The 27,344-nt window shown below is 53.6% G+C and overlaps 1 protein-coding gene across 1 annotated transcript in view; it reads right to left on the reverse strand.

Moving 5' to 3' along the window:
* Window positions 1–374: 374 nt before the first annotated feature.
* RAMP3 (receptor activity modifying protein 3) overlaps window positions 375–27,344 on the reverse strand; it is a 61,118-nt gene continuing 34,148 nt past the window's right edge. The window contains exons 3-4 of the mRNA XM_068550269.1: window positions 5,306–5,438; window positions 375–1,400 (exon numbers count right to left, since the gene is read on the reverse strand). Of these exons, the coding sequence (XP_068406370.1) occupies window positions 1,145–1,400; window positions 5,306–5,400 (351 nt within the window). The 5' untranslated portion in view covers window positions 5,401–5,438 and the 3' untranslated portion in view covers window positions 375–1,144. The remainder of the gene's footprint in view (window positions 1,401–5,305; window positions 5,439–27,344) is intronic.

Consider the following 27,344-nt stretch of genomic DNA (forward strand, 5'->3'; position numbering starts at 1 on the left):
GGACAAGGCCCAGTGAGAGGTCTGCGGACAAAGTGCCCCCACCAGCTGCTCCCAGGTCTCCAGGACCAGATGGGGGTCTTGGCAAGCCCTAGGTGACCTTGAAATGCTGGAAGGATAGTCTCCCCTCCATCCTCAAAGCGCAGGGTGCCAGTGGGAAGCACAAAACCTCTTCAAGCTGGATGGGTAGATCTCTCCTGCCTGCCCACATTCCCCTGATATGAAGCTCTCTTTGCCGCTCTGAGTTCTGACATTCTGGAGCCTCAGGCACTCCCCATCTGTAAAGTGGGCATGGGGGACTTGCCAGTTCTAAGAGGCCAGGTGGGGTCTCTGTTAATTCCCTGAAATAAAACTGGAAACCCCAGAAGTAGCATGACTTTTTACTCAAAGAAAGCACAGACATGGCAGACAGAACTCAGCCAGAACGAGAGCACACGGGACCCCACCCCGAGGCCATGCTCACAGTGGGGGGCCCGTTAGGAAGGAGGCCCACCCCAGCTCCAGCCCCTGGTGGTGGCCCCAGACAGCAGGTCTCAGGCTGTGCAGTGGCTCCTTGGAACCCCCAACCCAACCCTCAGTCTCCCAGATCTCTAGGTGGGCTCCCTACCAAGAGGACTCAAGGCCTGCGAAGTGAGGACCTACAAAAACCCCCTCCCAATCTCTCTTCCCCAAACCCCCAGCCAGGTGGGAATAGGCACACCTTTCCAGGGCGGTGCTGGGGTGGGGCCAGGGCTGGGGGTGGAGTCAGAGTGGGAGGTGGGGCCAGGGCTGGGGGTGGGGCCAGGGCCGGAGGTGGGGTCAGGGCCAGAGGTGGAGTCAGAGCCAAGGGGTGGAGTCAGGGCTGGGCTGGGGCCAGGGGTAGAGTCAGTTGGGAGGCGGGGTCGGGGCCTGGCCGGGGCTGCAGATGGGGCACCGCGGGACTCAGTGATAGGAACCCCGAGGCCCCAGCCCAGCCTGGGACAGCGCGGGCGAAGCGGTGGTGACTTGTGCCCAGCACGCAGGCTCCAGCCGCGGCACGTTTTCTTTCACCAGCCCAAAGCCCGCCCAGGCAGGGTGGGGGGCAGCCGAAGAGTGTCCACCGGCCCTCCCAGCCCCGGAGAACTTTCCTCCGCTTCTCCAGGCGGGGCCCCTCGGACTCACCGGGCCCTCACACCACCTGGGCGGTGCGTTTGCTGCGCCACACCACCACGCCAGTCATGGCGATGGTCAGCAGGATGGGCGCTGCGATGAGCGGGATGAGAATTCCGTCTGGGGGGTCCTGCCAGTGGTGCCTGGCCACGGAGCAGTTCTGGAAGAACCGCCTGTGGACCCCAGCGATGAAGCGCTCCGCCAAGGGGTTGGGCCAGTAGCAGCCCACCACGTTGGTCTCCACCTCGGTGCAGTTGGTGAAGCTCTCGTAGTACCTGCGAAGGCAGAGGGCTTGACCGCCTGGCTCCTCTGCCCCTTCTCACTCTGGCCCTGACCGCCGGGAAAGTGGGGGGCAGTCCCGTCTGGCCGCCTGCTCTCATCATGGCCCCAGGCCACAGGGGAAGGCCTCCTGCTATGAGCCCTGTTGGGCCAGCAGGGTCCATCTCCCTGGCGTCCTTGCCCAGAGGTTCTCTGGCATGGCGACCCCATGCCCTGCTCCCCACCTCTAGGCCTCAGCCCCGCTTTCATCTGCCCCTGAGCCCCCGCCCCAAAGTGCACAGCCATGTTCTACTCCCCTTCGCAGGCTGCCGCGTCACAAGCTCGAGTCCCCTCGTGCCCACCCCGGCAGACAATGACCTCTGCACAGAGCCTGGTGTCATCGAGCCCAACTCCTGGCCCTCCCACCTTAAAACAGAGGCAGCAGAGCCCAGCAAGGAAACTCTGAGGCCATGAGCTCCCCAAAATATACCTCATGCCCCGGTCTGCATCTCCTCCATCATCCCTGCCCTCATCTTGGTCATCCACAGCCGTCACCTGCTTCCTATGAGGACGCGAACTCCCAACGCCCAAGGTCTGGGCCCAGCACTTCCCAGGTCTTCCCAGAGGGTACTCTGGGCCTGGCTTCTTTTTCCAAGACCAAGGGATGTGTGGAGTCACAGCCACTTGGACCTGCAAGGCCCTTGTCACCTAAGGCCACTCTATGGGGCCCCCGGGGAGGAGGTCTCCCTGAGGCAGGCCGAGGGCCAGCGGCCTCCCAGTCAAGTCAGCCTGCCCTCATTTACCTGGTTTGGAGGGGCGTGTCCCACCTGTGAGCCCAGCCCCGGCCTGTCTTCCTCTCAGAACTCACCTCCCCCAGCCCCAGCTGACAGGACACGTGGGATTCCCCCCACCCCAGGGTCTTCCTGTCTGTGTTGGTCAAACCTGGAAAGGGCACTCAGCAAACCACCCATGAGGGGCCACGTCCACCCAGCGGGCAGGCTCTGGACAGTCCTTGAAGCCAACCAAGGGCTACAGCTACCAGGACCCAGAGTTTAGCCCAACGGCCAGATGGCCTGGGATTAGCGGCCTCTGGGGTTGGTGGCCTAGGCTGGCAGCCATCGTCCAAGATGCTCTGGTGAGAGGGCTGGTCAGACACCTGCCAAGGTGCACCGGCTCCACCACTGCCCACACTCTCTTGCACCTGGCAGAGTGCTGCATGCAGGACAGGTATGGGAGCGGGAGAGGCTCCGGCCTCAGATCCCCGCAGGAACCAGGCCCTGTGGCCCCCCCCTCCTCCCTCCGGTGCTGACCCAGGGAGCGTGGCCTGGCCTGAGCAACAGGAAGGAACTGCTTCCTGCAAGGAGCTTCCTGTACAGAACCCCGTCTCTGCCTGGAAAGGCGGTGGGAAACGGGGCGGCTAATCACTCAACCAGGCCTTCATAGTGCCCACGCCTCCTGGCAGCCCCGGGCAGTTTCCCAGCCCAGACGCTGGGGTGGCTGGTCAGGCACACGTCTGCCCTGCACCCCTCAGGTAACGCAGACAAGGGAGAGCCACATGAGGCAAAAGAGAGCGGGAAGCAAAGGGTATGGCCTGGAATCTGTGTGCAGAGCCGTGATGTGGCCCCCTGGGACATGTTCAGGCTCTGAGACACCTCACCAGCCAGGTCCTCAGGCAAGCCCATCACTCCCCAAGACCCACCCCTCCCACTGGGCCCCGTCAGTGACCTGCCACCCCAGACAGAGCCTCTAACCTGACACCCTGCCAAGCCTCGACCCACCCCAGGGCTCAGTAGGGCTGAAACGAAGCAGATGGAGCTGGGGAAGCCCCACTGTGGACGGCAAGCCTGCACGGGCTGGGGAGTGGTGTGTGGCCCGTGTGACCCCCATGCACGGAACACAGCACAGGGCAGCAGCTTAGGGGTCAGGATGAAGAATCAATGTCCTTCAATCCCAGCTAGGCCACTGACCATCTTCTTGACTTTGCCCACATTACTTAGCCTCCGTGAGCCTCAGTTTCCCCTCTTGTAAATGGGGTTCATAATTCTTATCCAATAAGGTGACTGAAAGGACCAAAGGAAGTGAAGTGAATACACTCCTGGCAAGTGCCTGGCACATAGTAGGTGCTCAGTCTCGAGGTGAGCCCCAAAGGCCAGGAATGGGGCAGAGCTGAGCACAGCACCCATCTCTGTGGATCGACCTACGGGGCCAGGCGCAGAATGCCCACACCTGGTGCTTCCCAAGAATGCTGGGAAGTGGCTCCGAATTTTAATAGCAAACGCTTTTAGGATAAAAGACACCGAAAGGGCAGGCACTCAGGCACATGGCAAGAGTTGTAGAGGCCAACTCCCACATCCAGCATCCTGCCCTTCCCTGGGCTGGGGAGGCAGAAGGCAGGGATGCACACATTTGCACACACAGCTCCCAAGCCCTGTTAACTCGCCAGCCCAAGTTCAGGCTGGAGATGAAATCAGGGTGTTCTTCACAAGGAAGCTGCTGTTTGTGTGACATCGCAGAACCAGGGTCACGACAGGGCCTGTGCTTCCCAAGCGTCCCCTGGTCACCCAGGGCCTCCCCATGTCCTCCCTTCAGTCTGGCTCCCAGAGCAAGAGAAGACGCAGCCATAGCCCAGATGGGAAAGGGGGTTGCAGAGGCCGGGAGCGAGGCAAACCGCCCCCGTCAGACTCCCTCTCCCGCCAGGCAAATTTCCCTACTCAGGTGGATGTCGGCCCTTCTCTCTCCAACTCCCAGAGCCCCCTCCTGGCTGCCCCCTCTGCTGTCCTCAGGCCCCAGGGCTGGATGTCTGATCTCCTCGCTGAGGCTTTAGCAGATGACAAAGGCACAGGATGGGAAGCACCCACCTCATCCTCCCTTACCCTTGACCCCTGTGTGTCCACTCCAGGCTTGGCGTCCAGGCCAGGCTCAGAGGACAAGAAGAAGCCTGGCCAAGCCCCTTCCCGAGCCCCCAGCCCCCTTTCCCAGCAGACACAGAAATTTCATACCGTTTGGTTCAGCGAACGACTATGTCTGCGAGGGGCCTGTGGACGTGCCCACAAGGAGCCACTGTCCCCTGGGGAGATGGGCGTGGAAGCCCCTAGAACAGCCACTGGGGACAGAGAGCACAGGGGCCGGGGTCTCGGAGGGGAAAGGGCTGATGCGACTGAGCAAACCCAGGGCTCCCAGGGAGGATGGGGCCCCCAGGCAGGCGCGGCTCACAGGACAGTCTGAGTCTGCAGCGGCCGCCAGCAGCGCGCCAGGTTGAGATGGCCAAGTGGGAAGTGGAGGAGGGCGGGCACAGCCCATCGGTGATTTCTGAGGAGGTGAAAGGGCCACCTTGACGCTGGATGCTAGGTGTGACCAGAGGAGATCAAAAACCTCGGGAGCTTCTAGAACGTGGGGCCCTCTGTGGTGAGGCACTGCTCCCGCCGCACCAGGTAGAAACCAGCGGGGTTCAGTTTCTCTGGGGTCCACTGGTCCTGACTACAAACCGAGCCCAGGCCGGTGCTATGAAGAAAACCCAACATGACAATTTCCACCCAGCATGGACCGTGCAGAGAGGCAGGCACGCCAGGGCAGGGCACGAACCCAGCTCAGGAAGGGCAGTGGGTGTCAGGGTTTCCCAGAGACATGACCTCGCTCAGAGGAATGGGGGACACACAGCCTGGAGTGTCCAGTTTGGAACTGCCAGGGTGGTCTGTGAGGGGAGCGGAGGGCTGTGAGGCTTGGAGTGGACCTCGGAGCATGGGCGCACAGACGCCGAGGGCAGGACGTGGGCAGGGCGAGGGCGGGGCACGGGCAGACGGTCAGCAGGATACAGACGGGCTGTGGGCAGAGGGTAGGCAAGCCACGGGCAGGGCGAGGGCAGGGCGTGGGCAGGGCGAGGGCAGGGCGTGGGCAGGCCCAGTGCCTGAGCAGGGACACTCACACAATGAACTCCGACAAGTTGCACCACTTCCAGACCTCCACCTTCTTCATCCTTTCGGCAAAGGTCTTGCCGCAGTGGGGCAGCATGGCCAGCATGCGCTTCTCATTGCAGCCGCCCACTGGGGGGCACTCCCCTAGAGAGGAGACAGCCGTGAGCGCTGCTGGGATTGCTGGCATGAGCCTTGATGGCCCTCAAGGCCAGCTGGGGTCGTCCTCCTTCACCTTGACCTCCATGCGACCCGGGGAGGTTGAAGCCAGCGCAGAAAGAGTGACCCACTTGGAGGCATCAAGGAGACAGGACCCAGAGGGCCCGCGGCCTCCCAGGGCGGCATGGGAAGAAGCAGGTAAGAGGAGGGCAGCATGCAGAAGGACAGGGGTCCCGGGAGTGGAGAGGCTGAGGGCTGACGGATTCCGGGCTGGGTGGGGGAAGGGAGCAGGGAGCAGGGACGCCCGCTGCACCTCGAGGGTGAGGGCACCTGGAGCATGTCCCAGGAAGGATTCTGAGAGTCTGATGGCAGTCCCAGGCCTCTGGGCAGCGACAGAGGCCCCTTGACAGTAAGGACTGCCCACCCTGTCAGAGCCACCCCCTTGAACTCCAGGAGGCCAGGGGCTGAGGGCTGCAGGGTCCAGCAACAGCGGCCAGTCCTTTGAACACTCTTGGGGTCTGGCAGGACCCCTGCCCCAGGATTTCTCGTCCCTCTTCCTGAACTCTGCCCCCAACACTTCCTGTCCCCTCCGCCCCCAGAGAAAACCCTCCTCCCACTGGGAACACCCGCCTGTCTGACCCTCAGGACCCATCCCCCCACCCTCTCCAGGCACCCGATTTCCGGAGGTCAGTTCCCCCCCTCGTAATCTTCCCTCTCATGACCCCTAGCTTTGGCTCCCATCATGTAATCAAGAGAAAGCCCTGCTGTGCGTGTCCTGGAGTATGTATGTTGTATTGATATATGTATGTGTGTACGTCTATGTGTGTGTGTGTCTATGTGTACGCTGCCCTGCCATGTGTGTCTTGGTGTGTGTGTGTTGTGTTCACATCTGTGTGTGTTGTGTGTGTAGGTATATCTGCCCTGCCATGTGTATCCTGATGTATATATGTGTACTGCTCTGCCATGTGTGTCCTGATGTATGTGTGTTGTGTGTACATGTATGTCTATGTGGTATGTGTGTTTGTACGTGTGTATCTATGTGTACGCTGCCCTACTGTGTGTATCCGGTGTATGTGTGCCTATGTGGGACTCACAACTTCACAACTTACAATAACCTTACAATAATGAAGACAATGTGGTACTGGCATAAGAGGAGACATATAGATCAATGGAATAAAACTGAGAGTCCAAGAATCAACCTTCATTTTAGAATAGAATTATTTTCTATAAATGTACCAAGACAATTCACCAGGGAAAGAATAGTCTTTTCAACAAATGGTGCTGGAACTACTGTATATACACATGCAAGAGAATAAAGTTAGACCCTTTCCTCACAATTTACACAAAAATTAACTCAAAACATATAAGAGAACTAAATGTAAGAGCTAAACTATAAAAGTTCTTAGGATAAAAGGAGAAAGTCTTTGTGTCCTTGTATAAGACAAAGTCTTCTTAAATATGACACCAAAAGCACAAACAACAAAAGAAAAAGACAGAAAGTGAACTATATCAAATTTTTTAACTTTTGTGCTTCACAAGATACCATCAAGAGAGTGAAAAGACAACCCACTGAATGAAAGAAAATGCATGAAAATCATATTTCTGATAAGGGCCTTGTATCTAGAACAGATAAAGAACTCTTATGACTCTATAAAAAGAGACCAATGACCCATTTAAAAATAGGCAAAGGATCTGAATAAACATTTCTCCAAAAATATACACAAATGACCAATAAGCACATGAGAAGGTAATCAACATCATTAGCCATCAGGGAAATGCAAGTCAAAACCATAATCAGGTATCACTTCACACCCCCCAAGATAGCTATTATCAAAAAGATCTAACAAAGGTTGGTGAAGATGTGGAGAAATTTGAACCCTCATATGCTGCTGGTAGAAACGTAAAATGATGCAGCCACATTGGAAAATAGTTTCCTGGCAGTTTCTCAAAATGTTAAAAATACAATTACTATATGACCCCACAATTACACTACTAGATGTAGTAGTGTAATTTCTTTCCATAAAAGAATGAAGTGCTGACATGTGCTACAACTTGGATAAACCTTGAAAACATTATGTTAAGTGAAAGATGCCAGTCACAAAATACCACATATTGTATGATTCCATTTAATGAAATTTGCAGAATAGCCAAATCCATAGAGGCAGAGTGCAGATTAGATTACTTAAGGCCAAGGGGGTTGGTGGAATGGGACATGACTGCTAATGAGCATGGACTTTCTTTAGGAGTGATGAAATGTTCTCAACTGGATTGTGGTGATAGTTGCAAAACTCTGTAAATATACTAAAAAACATTGAACTATATACTTTAAATGGGTGAATGTGTGGTGTGTAAGTTATATCTCAAAAAGCTTTTTTAAAAAATAAAAGCTTTTTCAAACATTCAAAAGTTGAAAGAAGGTATTACGAGCACACTCAAACTTCAAGTAATATTTAAGAATTTCCTTTAGGGAGAAGGAAAATAATATCAGAAGTAAATATTGATCTTCACAAAGGAATGAAGAGCACCAGAAATTGTTAACTCTAGGAGTAAATATATAAAATTTGTTTCTCAATATTTAAATCTTTTAAAAGATAACTGACTGTGAAAACAAAAACAATAACGTATTGTGGGGGCTTCCCTGGTGGTGCAGTGGTTAAGAATCCACCTGCCGGTTGAGAATCCGCCTGCCAATGCGGGGGACACGGGTTCGAGCCCTGGTCTGGGAAGATCCCACATGCCGCGGAGCAACTGGGCCCGTGAGCCACAGCTACTGAGCCTGCGCGTCTGGAGCCTGTGCTCCGCAACAAGAGAGGCCGTGACAGTGAGAGGCCCGCGCAACGCAATGAGGAGTGGCCCCCACTTGCCGCAACTAGAGAAAGTCCTCGCACAGAAGCGAAGACCCAAAACAGCCAAAAATAAATAAATAAATAAAAATTAAAAAAAAAAAAAAAAAAGAATCCACCTGCCAGTGCTGGGGACACGGCTTCGATCCCTGGACCGGGAAGATCCCGCATACTGCAGAGCAACTAAGCCCGTGTGCCACAACTACTGAGCCTGCACTCTAGAGCCCACGAGCCACAGCTACTGAAGCCCGCACGCCTAGGGCCTGTGCTCCGCAACAAGAGAAGCCACCGCAATGAGAAGACCGCACACGGCAATGAACAGTAGCCCCCGCTCACTGCAACTAGAGAAAGGCCGCATGCAGCAACGAAGACCCAAAGCAGCCAAAAATAAATAAATAAATTTATAAAAATAAATAAATAATGTATTGTGGATTTACAACTTAAGTTTAAATAAAATGTATGACAGCAATAACATAAAGGTCAAAAATGGAAGGTTCCTGTGCTATACGTGAATTGATATAATATCATTTAAAGATAGACCGTGATAAGTTAAAGATATACACTACAAACCCTAAAGCAACCACTAAAGTAACCAAAAAATTATAATAATTACAGCCAATTAGTGAAGGAGAAGAAGAAGAAGGAGAAGTTGAAAAGTGAAAAAAGTACTAAGTCCAAAAGAAAGCAGAAAAAGAGAGAAAGGGGAAAGAAGAACTTACGGTACCATGGTAGATTTAAAACTAACCATATCAATAAATTATCATATTGAAGGGAAATGGTCTAAGCACCCCAATTAAGAAACAAAGATTGTTAGATGAGATCAAAAAGCAAGACCCAATATTAGGCTACTTACAAGAACCCTACCTTAAAATGACTCAAATAGATTCAAAGTAAAAGGTGGGAAAAGATATGCCATGCTACCACTAATCAAAAGAAAGGTGGAGTGGCTAAATTAATACTGGACAAAGTATATTTCAGAGCAAATAATATTACCAGAGATGAAAAGAGTCATTCCATAATGATAAAGGGCTCAATTCATCAAGAGGACATAGCAATGCTAAGCATGTATGCACCCAATAACAGAGCATCAAAATACACAAAGCAAAAATGAATAGAACTACAGGGAGAAACTGACAAATCCACAATTATCATTGGAGAAGTCAATATCCTCTCTCAATAATTTATAGAACAATAGACCAAAAAACCAATAAGATTATAAAAACGTGAGTAGCAGAGGTGTGCGGGGGTAGGACAGGAGCCCAGTGGCACTGGGGTGGATACATACGGTTGTTGGGTGAAAAGGAGAAGAAGTGACACTGGAAGGTGGACCCAAAGCCAGACTAGTGCAGGTGTGCAGGCCTTCCCAGTTTATTTAAAGCCTAACAGAAGGCAGAGGTGAGTTTTTAAACTCAGCACTCCCCCACTGAACCCAACCTGAGCCTCAGAGCCTTCACGTCAAGGTGTCCCAGGCGAGCAGGCAACCAGCAGCCAAGATGGAAGCTGATGCCCTTTCAAGAGGAAGGCTGCCATCTCTGCAGGAAGGGAGGGCGATGTCCTTCTGAAGCTTAACCACGCCACCCATCAGATGCCAGCCCCGCCCCCTTGTAGTCACTGCTTTGCTGTGTGGCTCTGGAGAGGCCCTTCACCTTTCTGGGCCTTATCTCCCCGTTTATAAAAAAAGGAGTTATTCTGATTCTGGCTGTTTTCACTAGTTAATAGTCATGCACCTGGGAAATCTCTCTCAACTTATCACCATCTGGCCCCCACTGCCCCACACGCACACCACTCTGCCGGGACCCTCTGGCCACCCACCCTCCTCTGCAGATCACCACAGCCCCCCTTCCCAGGCTCCAGCAGGTCTGGCTTGTGTGCTCCCACGCTGTCGATTCAGTTCTATTTTAACACAGCTCTCGACTTTCAAGTCGTTGAAGGAAACAATCATTGTAATAAAAGCCCTTTGAAGGCAGAACAAAGCCATTCCCCTCTGAGGCTGGTGCAGACCACCATACCTGAGCCTACCTGGAGATCTCTGCGGCCAGGGGGCTCCCTCCCGGCCCTCTCAGCACTGAGTCTCTCAGGGTGACCACGTGAGGTGTCTGACTTGGCCGCACACCAGACTCACCCAGGCCACAGCCCAGGCCCTGAGACAGGGACCGAGAATCGGTGTTTGTTAAACTGCCCCTACGCCCACATAATTCCAACGTGCTGTCAGAGCCGAGAACAAGTGGAAAGAGCAATGCTTGCTCACAGTTACGTGCACACAGGCACGTGGAGATCTTGCGCAATGAAGATTCTGACCCCGCAGGCCTGGGGCACCAAGATGCTAATCTCTGACAAGCTCCAGGTGGGTGATGCGAGACCCAGGCCCACACTCTGCAGAGTAAGAGACAGAAAATGGGAGCGCTGAAGCCAAGAGTCAGAGGGGAGTCAGACAGCCCCGTGGCTCTGCTCCCCAGCCCAGACGCACTCACTCTCCTCTCTGAGGTTCAGTTTCCCTATGTGGAAGTGGAGCTGTGACACCGGCCGTGACACCTCCTTGCCCGGCTTCCCTCCGCTTCAGTACCGACCAATGTCCACTGAGTGCCCTGTCCTAAGTGTGGTCCAACTCGCCGAGCCCTGCAACAGCCCGACAAGACAGGGCCACCGTGACCGGGAAAGTCATCCACCTGCGCAGTAACACGGTAGGGGGCCAAACCCAGGTGCAGCCCTGGGTCCAGGGCCGTGCAGGCCCGCAGTTAGCGACTTGAGGGAACGCAGGCTCTCAGGCTGAGGTGGAGGCAGATGATGAGAAGGCAGCCTGTGCTCCTTTCTCCCACTGGCCGCCCTGTTCCAAAGGCATCTTTTCCCAGCAGCTCACTGACAGGCTCCCCACCACAGGCTCTGAAAGTCCACCTGATGTTCTCTACACCCAGCCCTTGTACCCATTCCTGGCCCTTGTCTTGTCATCCCCTGACAGTATCCTCCCAGTATCCTCCATGGGTCTCCTGGGCTCCACCCTCCTCCCACATGGGCACGGGCCAGGCAAGTCTCACACTGTTCACCCCTGCTGGCTGCTACCACTCCTCCCAGCCATGGCCCAACTGGACCTGGCCCGTCTAGACCCAACCTGGACCACCTGGACCACCATCTAGACCCAACTGAACCTGGATCCATGGACCTGGATGACCTGGACTTTAATCCTCTGGACCTGGACCCCCTGGACCCCTTGGGCCTTGAATACCTGGACCCTGGACCTCCTAGATAGATGTCCCCTGGACCTTGAATACCTGGACCCCCTGGACCTCTTGGACCCCTTGGACCTGGACCCCTGGACCTGGAACACATAGACATCCTCAGCCTGACCCAACCGCCACCTGTCAGATCACTGAGACCCAGCCCAGTGCTCTCTCCTCCTCCACCTCATTCTCCTCCTCCCCTCCCACTTCTCCGTGCCACTGGAGCCCCTTCCTCCTCTTCCTTCCTCCTTCCTCCATGAATCTCCATGAACCCAGAATCTGCACGTGTCCCAGAATCGCCACATACCCGGCACCACAGGGGCCTGGCCAGGGCAGGTTGAGAATGTACCATCAAGGACCACATGACATCCTAAGGCAGGTTTCCTGGGATAACTTCCCCCGCCCATGGGGAAGGGTGGGGGGGGGGAAGGATGCTGTGAGGGTGCACAGGGCAAGCACCATGGGACACCTGTCTGATCAACCACAGGTGCCCTCCATGAGGGGGTGGGGAGACTGGCAATTACGGCACCATTTCTGACGCACAGGCTTAAGGGGCTCCCAGCCAAACCCAACAACCTGCCCTGTGTTAGAACAGTGAGGTAAAGATGCAGATTCCTGACACCAAGAAAGTGTGTTGCTGCCACCCACTCAAGCTACCAGCTGCATTAGTAAAGGTCTCGGGTATTAAATTGAAATAGAAAACCGTTTCAGTTGGTTCCATCAGGGAAACAAAGAAAATGCAGGACTGTGTTCCTTTTGTCCAGGGGACTTCCAGACTCTGGGAGATGATAAACAGCCAAACAGATGCATTTCCAAGAGAAAGGCCTTTTATGGCCAGTCATTTGGAAATGAAATACAGGAGCTCTCGTTCTCCTCCGGTGCAAACCAGCAGCGAGCAGACTCCGAAGGCTCTGCAGTGATGGGCCATGGCCAGTAGGGCTATGGGAGGGTGTGGTTTCTGAAAGGTTCTGCCCCCAGTCCCTGCAGTCTGGGGAGTTACCTCCCCACCCTGGACCTCAGTTTCTGTTTCTATACAATGAAGAGGGACGTCAGAGGACCTTCAAACACCCCTCGGCTAACCACCTCCTTGCAATCACTGCGTCACTGGGGTACTTGATATCCAGCCACTGCATCTGGGCTCGCTTGAGTCCACAGAATCCAATGTGACAGGAGGTGGCTCAACAGCAGGACAACATTACTCCCACCAGTGACAAAAACAGTGACAGTGACATGTTCATACACATACACACTGGCATGGGCACTCTGTCTGGGGGTGCTGTTAAGTGAGCCCCTGGGAGCCACAGTTGCTAGCAAACTCAAGTGCCCACAGAATGTGTGCCAGGCAATGATGGAAGCTTCCCATACATACAACCCTTTCATTCCACACTCTTGGGCCCCAAACAGCGTTATGGGGACTGAACTCATTGAACCCAAATGGCAATCACAACAGCCCTTTATAAGTTGCTATTCCTGCATCCACACTAGAGTGGGGGAAACTGAAGCTAAGGGCCAGTAAGTAAGTGTCTTATAATCTTGGGGTTAAGCCGCTGCAAAGGGAGGCCCCCAGGATTCACACCCAGACCCAAGGGGCTGGTCAAGGGCTAGGCATGAAACCGAGAAGTAGGCCTTGGGTTAATTAGTAGAACTTCAACCAAAAGTGAAAAAGGATGGGGGGAGAGGCTTTTTAAACTCAAGTAAGTAAATTTAACTTAGTCCAACTACAATTTTTGGTTTTACACTGGCCAGGTGAACTGCCATGACACATGATGTCTTGATTCCCTATCCTTCCATCTGTATGTTGTTTGTTGTTAAAAAGAGGGAACCTCATTTGGGTAAGTCGAGGGAATTGTTGGACTTCACCCTTCTGTTTTTGTGCTACAAGAGTTGAATTTTGTTCTTTGTGTGTATCTTTGCATTTGTCTTGTGCATAAGCGTGACTTCTATGGGAACCAAAATTTGTTTCCTGAATGCAGCACCTCAGGGTGCATCCTCCAGAACTGGACCACTTCCAGTTGCAAACCAATGAAATGTAAAAAGATGATTTTCCTTTGAATACAACCTGGCCATAATACTCCCTAGATTCAGGGGGAAAATATTTGCCCTTTAATGGGTCCCTAAACTACACTATTATGCATTAGAGCTCTTCCACAATAGAGAGGAAAAATGGGATGAGATTTATAAACTAATAAGTTTTGTATTGAAATAAATACCTGATTCATGAATAAGTTTTAAAATGAAGGTATGGGACTTCCCGGTGGTGCAGTGGTTAAGAATCTGCCTGCCAATTCAGGGGACATGGGTTCGATTCCTGGTCCAGGAAGATCCCAGATACCACGGAGCAAATAAGCCCATGCGCCACAACTACTGAGCCTGCACTCTAGAGACCACGAGCCACAACTACTGAGCCAACCTGCCACAACTACTGAAGCCCACACACCTAGAGCCCGTGCTCCACAACAAAAGAAACCACCGCAATGAGAAGCCCACACACCGCAATGAAGAGTAGCCCCCACTCGCCGCAACTAGAGAAAGCCCGCGCACGGCAACAAAGACCCAACGCAGCCAAAAATAAATAAATAAATATTTAATTAATTAATTAATTTAATTAAATGAAGCTATGAGATCTCTGCCTATCTGGGTATATGTATGTCTATGTATACATTATAATTATATGTCTTTATCTTTGGATAGTATTACCAAAACTAATTTGTAAATGAGCTCTACTTAATTGGCTTAAAGAAAAGTAAGTGCTTACAAATCAAACATTTCTAAATACAACAAAAAACGAAGCAAAATGAATTTCAAGTTCATGTGATCTGGGGAATATTCAGTATTAAATTAATATCCAGCATTAAAGTTAGTTTAAGTATAGTTAATACAGACATGTCTTTAGAGTCATCAATGTTAAGTATGATAATTTTATTGTACCTAGGTTTACTGAAAGTCAGTAAATTCATATTATATCTATTGAAAAAACTGTCAACAAGAAAAATTTGGTATGATGATACTGTCGTAAGTAAAAAAAAATAGAGATAAGTGGTATAGAAGCTTTTAGATGAACTCTTTAGAAGTAATTATGTTTTAGTCTTTCCAGATTCTTAGTAACTTGAAACTTTCGAGTTCTGCTGAATTAAGTTAAATGATAAAAATTTCTTGAAGGTCTAGGTCATTTTTAAGATAAAATACTGGAACACTGATTGCTAGACAAGTCTATCTTCTTTTGTCTTACGAGAGAAAAAAAAAACTAAAGATGTTTGGGTTTATTAGACACACATCTTGAACCACTTTAAAGAGAGAAATTATGCTATAAAAATGTATTTTTTAAAAAATATGTTTTTAGAGGTTAGAGAACATGTTTATAAGTTTGCCAATCAGAAAACGCTGGTATAACAAACAGTTCAGTTAGTTGGCTTTTGGTTTTTGCTGGCGATTAAGGTTTTTAAGGGTTAAAAATTCTAATAAATATGCTATTAAACTATTAAAAATAATAAGGAAATCATTTCAGAATGTAAAGAAAATACTTTGTCAGCAAGAGAAGGATGGAGATATTTTTGTTAAAGAAAAAGGGAAAATAATTTTGTCCTAGAGCTCGTTGTTTCTAGATGGGAAAAAATAAGGGACAAACTTATATAGATACAGAAAGTTGTGGAAGGTTTATGGAAAAGGAACCTTAAGAAAAGAGTTTTGTGCATGGTCAGGATTGATTGAGATTAGACTGAATTTAAAAGCAAACTAATACAGGACTAGAGTTTGTTTTTCTCTCTCTGTTAAGAGAACAAAGTTTTCCTGGAATATTGAGCTGCTTTGATAACAGATTGTAAGTTTCTTTCTCTAGCTAACTTTGAGTTTTCCAAAGGGTCCCTGAGCCATCTCAGAAAGAAATATTAAACTAATTAAGATTATTTGGTCTATTAAACTACATGGAAAACATTATATGAAAAAATTTCTCTAATAAAGTTGTCACAGGGTATAACGACCGGTGGCATGTATCACTACTTGCTTTAAGTCTACTGCTTGGAGCACGTGCAATGTTTGTGTGACAATTTGATATAATTGATAAGATGTATAACCTGTAAAATGTTTCCCTGTCAACATACCTTTGTAGCTGTTTGTTATGTCTGATTAGTTTTCCCCCAACATGGATAACTAGGCAAACATATAAACAAAAAGTAGAAGTAGCACCAAGGGAGAGGATAGACCCAGGGCAGGCAGCAAACACAATCAAGGGACAGATATTTTGATCATCAGTGCTTTCTACTGAAAGATTTGCAATCAAAAGGGGGAAATGATAGAAGAAATGTTCACATATTGAGGTATAGGGAAGTGTTTCTGCTTTACATGATTTAACTCAAATGTTATGCTAATTTAAAACAGCCTATTTGTGGTCTATTAAACATACATTGTATGTCTGCTTTAACCATTAAGGGAAAAAAATACATTCGGAAAATAGTACAAACATGCATTTTGATTATTATCCTCATTGTAATATATCTACTAATTTTCAAATGTGTGTCCAGGTGCTATGACAAAGCAATCAAAGAGGGAAGTAATGTTTTCATAATACAAAATATTGATGCTAAGCTTGGAAATAGGGACTATTTCCAACTCTGTGTCCATTCCCCAGATTGAGGCAGGACTAGGCCCCGTTTCACCAGGAAGTAACCAGAGTGATCATCACCCCATTCCCTCAAAGATTTGGGAAAAGTTAAAACAAAAACGGAACTAAAACCAAGCTCCTCTGCCAAGTTTATGATTAACCTTTCTATCCAAAACTTTATTCCCTTTCATATTCTGCACCTGTTCCTCCTCAGGATTGGAAAATATCAAAGAAAAGGGGGAACTGAAACCAAGCAGGACTCTGCAGGACCCTCTCAGGTACAGAAGCCCTTCTGGGTCCCCTGTTTCTTGTTTGTAGAAAAAAGCTTTAGTCTCCTAGGGGCCTCCCCTGAGTCACAAAAGCCTGGCTCAAGAATTAATGATTGAAAGGATATAGACATGTAGTGACAAAAATAGCAGTTAGGCCTAGAGAATGGTAACAATTTAAAGAGTAAATCAGCCATATAGCAGTCACGGAATCTTTATTTCCTCCCTGAAGAAGACAGATAACAGTGTCTGATGCATACTCCTGAGTTGTTTTGTACATACTTGATAAAAACCACCACCAGAGGGAAAAAGCTACCTGCGTGATGATCAGACTGTAGCCATGACACAAGCGGCTCCATCTTGAGCAGTGCTGTTCTGCACGGAGTCCCCTGCACATCCTGGAAGCTTTCCTTTAAAAGCTCTTGCCCTCTGATTGGCAACGCGGAGCTGGTTTGGGGGATGCTAGTCTGCCATCTTCCTACGTTCCTGGATTCCTGAATAAAGCATCTCTTTTCCCCCACCAACTCCTGTCTCTCGAACATTGACTTTTGAGCAGTGAGCAGCCAAACCTGAGTTCAGTTTTGGCTCCGGCTGGTAACAGACACAGAGGCAGAGGCTCAGCTGAGTGGACTTCTGCTTGATCTCACTACCCCAGGGCCCTGCACAGCAGCAACTGCTTCTGAATTAGGGTTTGTAATTTTCAAAGAAGCACCTTGCCTGATGGGCCCTTCAGAGCCCCTGATGGGCCCCTATGGTCAATAGGAACCAGCCCCCCTGTGACCCTGCGCCCTGGGAAGCCAGGCCCCCCACTTGGCACAGCTCAGAGGCAGTTCAGGGACAGCAGGGTGTCAGGATCCAGAGCATAGACAGCCGGCAGCCCTGAAACCCTCGTTCAAGATGCAGCAGCCTCCAGGGCTGATACGGCCCCCATCCCACCTATGACAAAGCAGCACGTGACCAAGAGCAGGTTTGCCTCTCCCTGCATCTCCCTGACTCAGTCAGGAGCCAGTTCCCGAGGCCCTCACTCTGACCGGGCCAGCACCAGGCTGTGTCTGCTGAGAGGCTGGCTTGGTCCCCACTCCTGGCTAGGGAGCCTGAGCCCAGGTTCCATGGGAGGGGGACACTGGGACCAACAAGACAAGACAAGGTGGCCTCCAGAACCGTGCCAACATGAGCCCAAGATTATTAACACAGAAGATTTCTGCACAGGGTCTGCCTTTGGTCCTTCTCAACTCCATGCTATAGGCAGGTGAGGAGAACCTCAGCTTCCCTCGTAGTGAATCAAAGGATTCCTCTTCCATTACAAGGACCAAAATCTCCATCCAAGAGCTTTGTATTTGAAGCTTGCTGAAATCCCACATCACTGCACTCCTGATTTCTGGAAGCCACCAATCACCCTTTCCTTCAACACAAAACCCAGCTAACCCTAGGGCTCTAACCCCAGAATATGAAATGAAGTCACACTTTCTCCACCCCAGACATCTCCAGTGGAAGGGTAACCTAGAGTTCAAGATGCTGATGGGCCCATGCAGCCTTTTCCAAATTCCAGGTCATCAAAGCTGAAAACGATATTTCAAATAAGCCCAATTTTGCATCTTACAGCCAGGGAAACTGAGGCCAGTGAGGGCAAGGGAGCATCCCAAAGGACCCAGGGGACAGTGGCCCCCACGGACAGGGCCTGAGACCCTTGAACCCCAGGCCAGGGCTCCCTCCTCCCAGAGCTGGCCAGGCTCAGACCCTGCTCTGCAACTCCCAGTCTCAGCAAGTGTCTCCCACCGAAGCCCTCCCCAAACACGCACACCCCTATTACTTGTTCTTGGATGATTTCTTTAGAACGATTTTTCAAAACAACCTTTTCATTCAATCCATTCCCAATTTGTGAGCAATGTGTTCTCCCAGGAGTTGCGTTTTCTTGCTGGAGAAGGGATCTGGGAGAGGCAGCCTCGGAGAGCCACCCCCTGCCCCCTGCAGCCAGTCTCTCCAGACACGCGCACACACACTCACGCTGAAACACTGTCCTCGGAAGGACAGGCACAGCAGGGAAGATCTAGCACTCCCTGTTCTGGATTCCTCTCATGCACACCCCTGCGCCTGGTGTGAACGCAGGAGCCCCGGGACGAGGAGCGCACTATATCTCACAGGGAGGAGGGAGGAGGACATGCCCGCCGCCGCTGCTCGCTCGGGGTGTCGCGCTGGCATGGCGTCCCCAGCTCCAGGGCAGCGAGGCCGGGGAAATCGCAGCTGGGAGGCGCAGGCCCAGGCCGAGTCTGCGGCTGGCGATGCAGAGCCCGCAGGAGACCCTGCGCCTTCCTTCCTAGTCCGGTCCGTCGCCATCGGCTTGGAGAGAGCCTTGGGACCGCCCCCGGGTCACCCCTCGCCCCTCCGGAGCGGGGCGCGCCGGGCTCGCCCAGGTCGGTGCAGGGGAGGAGGTGCAGCCAGGTGCGGATGCAGGAAGGCAAAGGCCGCGCGGATCCCACGGCCCCAGAGGCGGTTGGGGCCCCCCGGTGCCGGACCGAGCGTCCCCTTACCGCAGAGCAGCAGCAGCAGCAGCAGCAGCGGGAGAAGGTGCGGGCGCCGCCGCGCTCTTGTCTCCATGGCTGACCAGCTGGGGCGCGCGGCCCAGCTGTGTGGCGCACCCTCCAGCTGCGGCGCGCGGTACAGCTGAGTCCCGGCTGGGGGCGCTAGGGGCACCCGGGGGCGGAGCCCAGGCGGGGATGGGGCCGCAAAAAGCCCGCCCCCCGGAGGTGCCTTCCCCCAGGATGTGCTCTGCGCCCCTTAGGATGCGCCTCCCTCCCGCCCAGGTGCCCTCCCTCAGGTCATGCTCCTCCAGGACGTGCTCCCCCTCAGGACGCTTCCTCCCCCAGGACGCTCCCATCCCTAGGACGAGTCCCCTAAGGACGCGCCCTATCCCCCAAGGTATGTCTTCCCTCACTGGATGGTCCTTCCCCCAGGACGGATCCCCTCCCCAGCGCAAGCCCCCTTCCTCCAGCCCTGTGGGCGCGGCCCACCGCAAGTGAGGGCCTGTAAGGCTCCGCCCGGCTGGGCTGCGGGGCAAGATGAGGGGCGGGTGAGGGCAGCCTGCGGATGCACCCACCCTCACCCCAGCCCGAAGAAGAGCAGGGGAAGGCGTCTGGAGAAGGACTGCTGTGCGTCTCTGTGCCATGAGAGACCGAGGAGGGCAGCCCCCCTGGGGAGAGAGCTGGCTGAGAGTGGGGATATCTCTGTGTGAGGGTGCGGGGAGGAGCCCTCAGGGTGCAGCGCGGCTGATCCCCGAATTCTTATCGGCCTCAGGCCCCCAGGATACTCTCCTGGGGCCTCGCCTGTGCCAGGCGCCTTTGCACCCCTCTGGACTAGAGCGGGTGGGGCCGTGCACGCGTGCACTCGGCTGCACTCACGCACACAGCCCACTGCCATGGCTAGAACCGCGTCCTCAGGCCCTGGTCCTGCCCAGTGCCCTCTGGAGGCCTCAGGGGACAAGACGAGGGCCAGGAGAGTGACTGGGTACCCCTAAGGACCTGACCTAGAGGAGGGTCACGGGCTCCGAGGGGAGGGACGGAGGGACTCGGGGTTCTCCAACCGTGGCTCACTTTGCCTGGTTTGGTCCCCTCCGTCACCCTCAGCCCCTAGCACAGACTCTGGCCCCACGGACAGCTGGTCACACTGTCACTGGTGGGGACCCCTCTGCCCTACGGTGCCCCCAGTCCACACACCCCCAGCACGTGCTAGTCTGAGGGCTCAGGGAGCGGGGTCGGGAAGACGGGGGCCCCCTCAGGGATTGGTTGCTCTCAGCCTGGGCCCTTCCCAAGTCAGAGAGATGGAGCAAGTGGGCTCCCCACCTGGACAAGGCCTCCGCCTCTCTGAGTGGTGGGAGGTGGGTAATAACCCCACCCCGAAGTCCCCGTCCTGCGAGGGAGGGTTGGGCAGAGGGATTCTAGCACAGGCACGCAAAACACCTACCTTGCAAGAGCTGAACTGACCTTTCTTGCATGAGGAAGTCCACTTAGTAAGGGACTGAAGCTTTCTGTGCTTTTTCTGATTACAACCAGAATTATTTCAAGGGCGAATTCAAGCTAATTAAAATTGACCAGCCGTCCTGCCTGCCTTCTGCCCTAGTTGGTGGCAAGCGCAGATGCGGGGGTGACTCAGAACCTGTGACCCAGGCCTTCCACACGTTCAGCAGGGTCTGAAGTCTCAGCCAGTGTCTCCTGCCAGCTGCCCTCTCTCAGACGCCCTGCAGCAAGGGAGACAAGCCAAGAGCACGGTCCAGGTGTCCACCAGTGTCCCAGGAGGCCACAGACTCACAGAGGCCTACATCACTCCATGAGAGAGGCCAGGCCAGACCTCGCAGGCAATTGTACACGGCTAGCAGGCTGGGATGTGGGAGATGGGCCACATGGGGGGGCAGACCAGACAGCAGCCTGGAGCCCGCCCCAGCCTGGGGCTGCGGCTCCACACTGACCGGTACTAGGGAACGAGCACCCTGGGAGGCAGGGCGCTGGATGAAGCCTGCTCCCGTCTGGGATGCCCTCCCCTCCCCCATCCCGTAGACTCGGGTCCCTGCACCCCGCTTCCATGGAGCTCCTCCGTGCCCCAGGGCAAACTCCCGAGGCCTGCAGACTGCCCACGCATCCCCGTTAGAGGGAGTGCCTGAGAGGCAGCGCCCTGGCTTCCGTCCCCTGTGCACAGTGCCAGGGCCCGCACAGGGCACTTGGTCTGCTGGTGCAGGTGGTTTCAGGCAGGTAGTGAGGAGAGGGTTGGGAAAGTCCCAGAGGGGCCATTCTGCTGGGGCCCCACCCTGCTGCTCCCACATTCATCCTGTCCTGGCAGCCGCTGGGCACACTGGACGCCCCTGTGCAGAGCTGTCTCCCCTGCTGAGAGCCGGCTGCTCCTCTTCTCTCCAGAGAGGTCATCAGAGACTCCTGGCTGCCCCGCCCCCCCGCCAGATCCAGGCTGGCATTAGTGGTCGCTATGGTCTGTGGATCACAGAAGAAGGGACGTTCTGGGAACTCCAGGGCCAGAACTTAAGAGTCGGGCAGCTCTGGCTTGTTGCTGTGCAGAGCTGCTTCGTCGTGGCCAAGGAGCAGCCATGTGGGCGGCCCTGGGGTGAGAGGTCACCTCGACATTCCTCCACTGCACTGAGGTCCTGGCTGAGTCGGAGCCAGTCTCCCCCAGGATGGTGAGGAAGGACACGTGTTTGCTGTATATGCCACTAGGTCTGGGTGCACAGGTGTGATGTTCCCAGGAAGACAGGAGGGGCGGTCCCTGGGGCAAGATGAGCTTGAGAGGGGCAGGTGGGACGGTGGAGGCTGGGTAAGGGGACACCCTGGACAGATGGGTTAGGGTCAGTGCTCATGACAGTGGGTGCTGCCCTAGGACGATGCTGTTTGATCCACAAGCAATCTGCCCGTAAGTGGGGGAGAGGCTGTAGCCTGGATCCCTCCAGGGATGGAAGCCCCTACTCACCAAACAGCCAGCTCCTCTGGGCCAAGCTGATGACGTCTGGGAGGCCAGATGCAGCCCTCAGGCCTCAGGGCAGAGAGAACAGGCTGGGCCCAGGGGATTCCCTGAGCTCACAGGCTTTGCTCTCAGAAGAGCCAGTCACCCCTCCCTAGGACCATCTCCTCCCCACATGGATGGATCCAGAAACCCACCTGAGGCTCTCCCAGCCAGCTCTCCTCCTGCTCCCCTGAAGCCCCAACTGCCCTCGGTTCAGCTCACACACCCCTGAGAACAGGTCCAATCAGCTTTTATAGGAACCCGCCCCAAGCTCGAAAACTTCCCCTACAAACGACAAATCTGGTCCAAGTCCTGGTGTCGGCTCTTCCATTAGACACTCCCAGGGCCTGGCCCCCTCCCCACATGGTGGCCCAGATCTGGGTTTCAGAGTAGGGTGTGGGGCAGCAGGGGGTCCAAGATGCACAGACAAAGGTCCAGCCAAGCTCTGTTATCTCCTAAACACAAGACCCTCAGGAAAATAAAAATTAAAAAAAAGACCCTCAGGAAGCTTTGAGTTTTCCATCTGAAGCTGAAGAGGATAACTGCCCTGCCTCATTCTCAGGTCAGAGGTGAGCACTGAGGTCAGAGGAGCTTCTCTGTGCTGATATTCACAGGCACTGGGGGACGGAGGTGGAGATGGTGGAGGTGGAGGTGCTGGAGGTGAGGATGGTGGACGTGGACATGGTGGAGCTGGAGATGGTGCAGATGGTGGTGGAGGTAAAGATAGAGATGGTGGAGGTGGAGAGAGTGGAGGTGGACATGGTGGAGATGGCGATGGAGATGGTGGAGGTGAGGATGGTGGAGGCGGACATGGTGGAGCTGGAGACGGTGGTGGAGGTAAAGACAGAGATGGTGGAGGTGGAGAGAGTGGAGGTGGACATGGTGGAGCTGGAGATGGTGCAGATGGTGGTGGAGGTGGACATGGTGGAGGTGGCGATGGAGATGGTGGAGGTGGAGATGGTGGAGCTGGAGATGGTGCAGATGGTGGTGGAGGTAGAGACAGAGATGGTGGAGGTGGAGATGGTACAGGTGGAGATGGAGGTGGAGATGGGGAGGACCCAGATGGCCATGACGGGCCCAGAGTAGCCATCATGCCTGTGGGCCTCGTCTGGCTCCTCCTTGCAGCACACCCGCTCTGTGCAGGTGGCTTCCGCATTGGGAAGGCAAGGCCATCAGACCCCCACCTTCTCTAGCAGGCCTGCAGGCAGCTCCCTGAGGGTCTGCTCCTCACCCCTGCCTGGCCACAGGCCACCAGATGGGAAAATAGCAGATGTGTTGATTGAGGAGGGGCCCCTGCAGGGTCCAGGGACCCATGCCAGGTCCTCTGGGAAACACAGGCACTGGACGAGCACGAGACCCCAGGGGTAAGACAGGCCCTCCCCTGTGGTTCACGGTTGGCTCAGGCCCTGTGGAGTAAGCTGAGCCCTCAAGGGTGAGCCCAAGTGGTTTTTCTCCCCTGCGAGTGGCCTGGCAGCCAGTGCCACCCAGAGACCAGCTCAGAGGGTGTCATAGGGTGGGGAGATCCCCTGCCCCTAGGGGAGGGGACACGGCCCACTGCTGGATCCCACAGCGACTGCTCCCCGTCTGTGCTGCCGGGCCCCAGGGTCTGAGACCCCAGAGAGGAAGCAGCTGCTCCTGCACCTGCGTCTTCTCACGTGCGACACGGGGACGCTCGGTTCCCACACCCACGTATGATGCGCCCAGGCAGCGCCTGGCCCCTGACTCGCTCCTTCTGAGGGTGGCGCCCCCCTGCCGCCGGGGTCTGCTGACCAGGCGTCCCTACAGCTGCGGTCCTGCGTTCCTTCGTAGGCCACCCGGTCTCCGTTCACAGTTCTCTATATCAAACTCTCCCGTGCCAATTACCGTGTGGCTTCTCTCTCCTGATCCAGCCCTGACTGACACAGTATTATCATGATATTTATTCAATAATTTTTCTTGTGATGGTTTTAGGAGCAAATTCTCTCGACAATAAAGGAGCTTCTTCTCTACGTGGAGGGTTTGTGAGCAAATGGGATCAGAGGAACAGGGGGCGTCTCGGCTCCACGCATCTCGCCCAGGAGCCAGCATGAGAGGAGCCGAGGCTCACGGCCGGCCGACTCCTTCTGGGAGATTCCCCGCAAAACCCAGACCATGGGAGACTTGGCTGGACAGGCCGGCGGAGCGGGGCAGGTGCACGGGTACTTGGCGCCCCCTGCCGGTGAAACATTGTCTCTCCATCCTCAGTGAAGCGCCAGACGTGACACCCGCACGTGATGCGGCAAAGGGTCTGTATACCAAGTAGGGGCGGCAGGGAGATCCCCCTCGGCCGGCCGGGAGAGGGACCTGACCCTCAGCTGTTTCCCAGGGCCCAGAACTCAACTCTCTGTGTTGCTGTTGTTGTTTTTGTTGTTGTCGTTGTGAAACACACATCATATAAAATTTACCATCCTAACCACTTTAAAGTGTACAGCTCAGGGGCATTAAGCGAACTCACATGTTGTGCTACCATAACCACCATCCATCTCCTGATCTTTTCATCTTCCCAAACTCTGCCCCCATTAAACAGTAACTCCCCTTGTCCTCTCCCGCAGCCCCCGGCACCCACCATTCTACTTTCTGCTCCCTGCAGTGGAAGCACGGAGTCTTAACCACTGGACCGCCAGGGAAGTCCCCGGGGTGATTTTTAATTTGTGTTCCTTTCTGTTTGTTTTCTCATTTTCCTATAGTGCTGTATGTGGCATGTGGTAGGTCTTATGTCATATGTATGCTGTGAGACTTTGCGTTTGCATTTATATGTGTGTGAACACGTGTGTTATGTGCTGCATATACGTGTGTGTGGTGTATGAATATGTGTGGATGTCTGTGTATGTGCAGTGCGTGGGTGTGTGTGTGTGTGCAGTGTGTGTGTGTGTGTGCAGTGTGTGTGGGTTTCTGTGTGTGTGGGTTTGTGTGTGTGCAGTGTGTGCCATGTGTGATACACATGTGCCGTGAGTGTACCTGTGAGTGCACATGTGTGTGTGTGACGTAAGTGTGCTCCCCAGCTGGACACAGTGAGCACAGTCCTTTCCCGGACTTGACCTCGTCCCTCCACAGCACCTGACCCTCAGCCCTCGGACCCCACCCACCTGTGCCCTGCTCCTGCCCTGTGACGCGGGCAAAGGATGCGAGCTGATGCCAGGACCAGTTTGGAGCACGGTTCTCGTGAGCTCAGAGGTAAATGTGACAATGACAGCAGCTGCCCTGCCTCTCCCAGGGCTGGAGGAGCAAAGGTACTTTGGACACGGGGGGGCACAGTGTGAGTTGAAGGGATGTTCTTTGGGGACGCACTTTCCTTCTCCTGTAAGAGGATGCGGCGCTCAGTATGGAGACCAATGGGGACAGAGAGAGAGGCAGGAAACCCCTCCCCACGTGACATTGCAAAGCAAGAACCAGTTCTTTAGAGGCCAAGGAGCCCCAGGTGCCGGGCTCTGCTCCAGGATGGTCTCAGGGAGGAGGGCTCCAGCACCACACGCCCCCTGGTGGCTGGGCTTTTAATGTCATGGATGAGAAGATGAACCTGGACTTTAGTGAGAGAAAGAGGAAGACCAGTGTGGTTAGCAGAATAACAGTCCCCAAAGATGTCCTGGCCCTGATCCCCAGACCCTGGAAATATGTCACCTGATGTGACAGAGGGACTTTGCAGATGTGACTAAGGCACAGACCTTGAGATGGGGAGATCATCTGGGATTGTCTGGGTGGGACCAACCTATCACCAAACCCCCTCAATCAGGGAACCCTTCCCGCAGGTCAGAGAGGTGAGGTGGAAGGAGGAGGCACAAGAGGGACTCAGCCCCCCCATTGCAGGCTTTGAAGAGGGATGACGGGGCCACAAGCCAAGAAACATGGGTGGGGGACTTCCCTGGTGGCACAGTGGTTAAGAATCTGCCTGCCAATGCAGGGGACGTGAGTTCGATCCCTGCTCCAGGAAGATCCCACATTCCATGGAGCAACTAAGCCCGTGAGCCACAACTACTGAAGCCTGCGCACCCTAGAACCCGCATGCCGCAACTACTGAGCCTGCGTGCTACAACTACTGAAGCCCACGCGCCTACAGCCCGTGCTCCACAGCAATGAGAAGCCCGTGCACCACAACAAAGAGAAGCCCCCGCTCGCCACAACTAGAGAAAGCCCTCACCCAGCAATGAAGACCCAACGCAGCCAAAACTAAATTTTTAAAAACAAGAAACATGGGTGACCTCAGAAGCTGAGAGCCAGTGAGGAAGGGGGACCTCGGTCCTACAACCGCAAGGAAGTGAATTCTGCCAATGACACAAACAAGCAAGGACATGGATCCTCCCCTGGAGTCTCCAGGAAGAAGGGGGCCCTGAGACACCCTGATTGTAGCCCAAGGGACCCAAACTGGACTTCTGACCTACAGAACTATATAAGAGGATAAGTGTGTGGATTTAAGCTGCTGCGTTTGTGGTCAGTGTCATGGCAGCCCCAGAAAACTCATCCACCCTAAAACAAACACGGTAAGTCCCCTACGTATGAACAAGTTCTGTTCCGAGAGCGCATTCGTAAGTCCAATTTGTTCATAAGTCTAACAAAGTTAGCCTAGGTACCCAACTAACACAATCGGCTATATAGTACTGTGCTGTAATAGGTTTATAATACTTTTCACACAAATAATAAAAACATAAAAAACAAACAAACACAAAAAATAAAGAAAACATTTTTAATCTTACAGTGCAGTACCTTGAAAAGTACAGTAGTACAGTACAACAGCTGGCGCACAGGGGCTGGCATCGAGTGAACAGAAGAGTTACTGACTGGAGGAGGGGGAGGAGGTGGGAGATGGTAGAGCTGAAGGGTCGTCAGCAATAGGAGATGGAGGGCAAGCTGCAATTTTGCTCATGCCTGACACTGATGGAACACACGTTCACATCTTTGAAAGTTCACAGCTTGAAGGTTCTTATGTAGGGGACTTACTGTACAGCTCACGTCTTGCCTTGGGCTCCCTGAAACAGACCCTGACACCAGGAACTGGCATGAAACCAACATGAGTGGTTTCTGGGGAGGCCCAGGGGAGTGGGGTTCACTTGAGGTGGGAGAGGCGAGAGAGGGCACAGGGGAGGAAGAGGAGGTCCAACCCCAGAGGAGTGTGGGCCAGGCCAAAAGCAGTGAAGCCCCCAGGGGGGGCTCAGGGAATGTCCGTTTTATTTTGCGTGCAGTAGGCCTGCTCTGCAGAGCTGAGTAGATGGTGCTTTCAGCAGGCCCCTCTAGCCACAGGGAGGGCACAGCCAGCAGATGCTGACAGGACTCCAGAAAGGATGGACAGAGTGAGAGAGAGTGAGGAGTCAAGGATGGCTGCCCAGGGAGTGCCCCGGCGGTCCAGTGGTTAGGGCTCCACGCTTCCACTGCAGGGGGCAGGGGTTCGATCCCTGGTCAAGGAACTAAGATTCCACATGCTGTGCGGTGAGGCCAAAAAAACCCAAACAAACAAACAAAAACCAAAA

Source organism: Eschrichtius robustus, chromosome 8 (assembly GCF_028021215.1).
Source record: "Eschrichtius robustus isolate mEscRob2 chromosome 8, mEscRob2.pri, whole genome shotgun sequence".
Taxonomy (NCBI): domain Eukaryota; kingdom Metazoa; phylum Chordata; class Mammalia; order Artiodactyla; family Eschrichtiidae; genus Eschrichtius; species Eschrichtius robustus.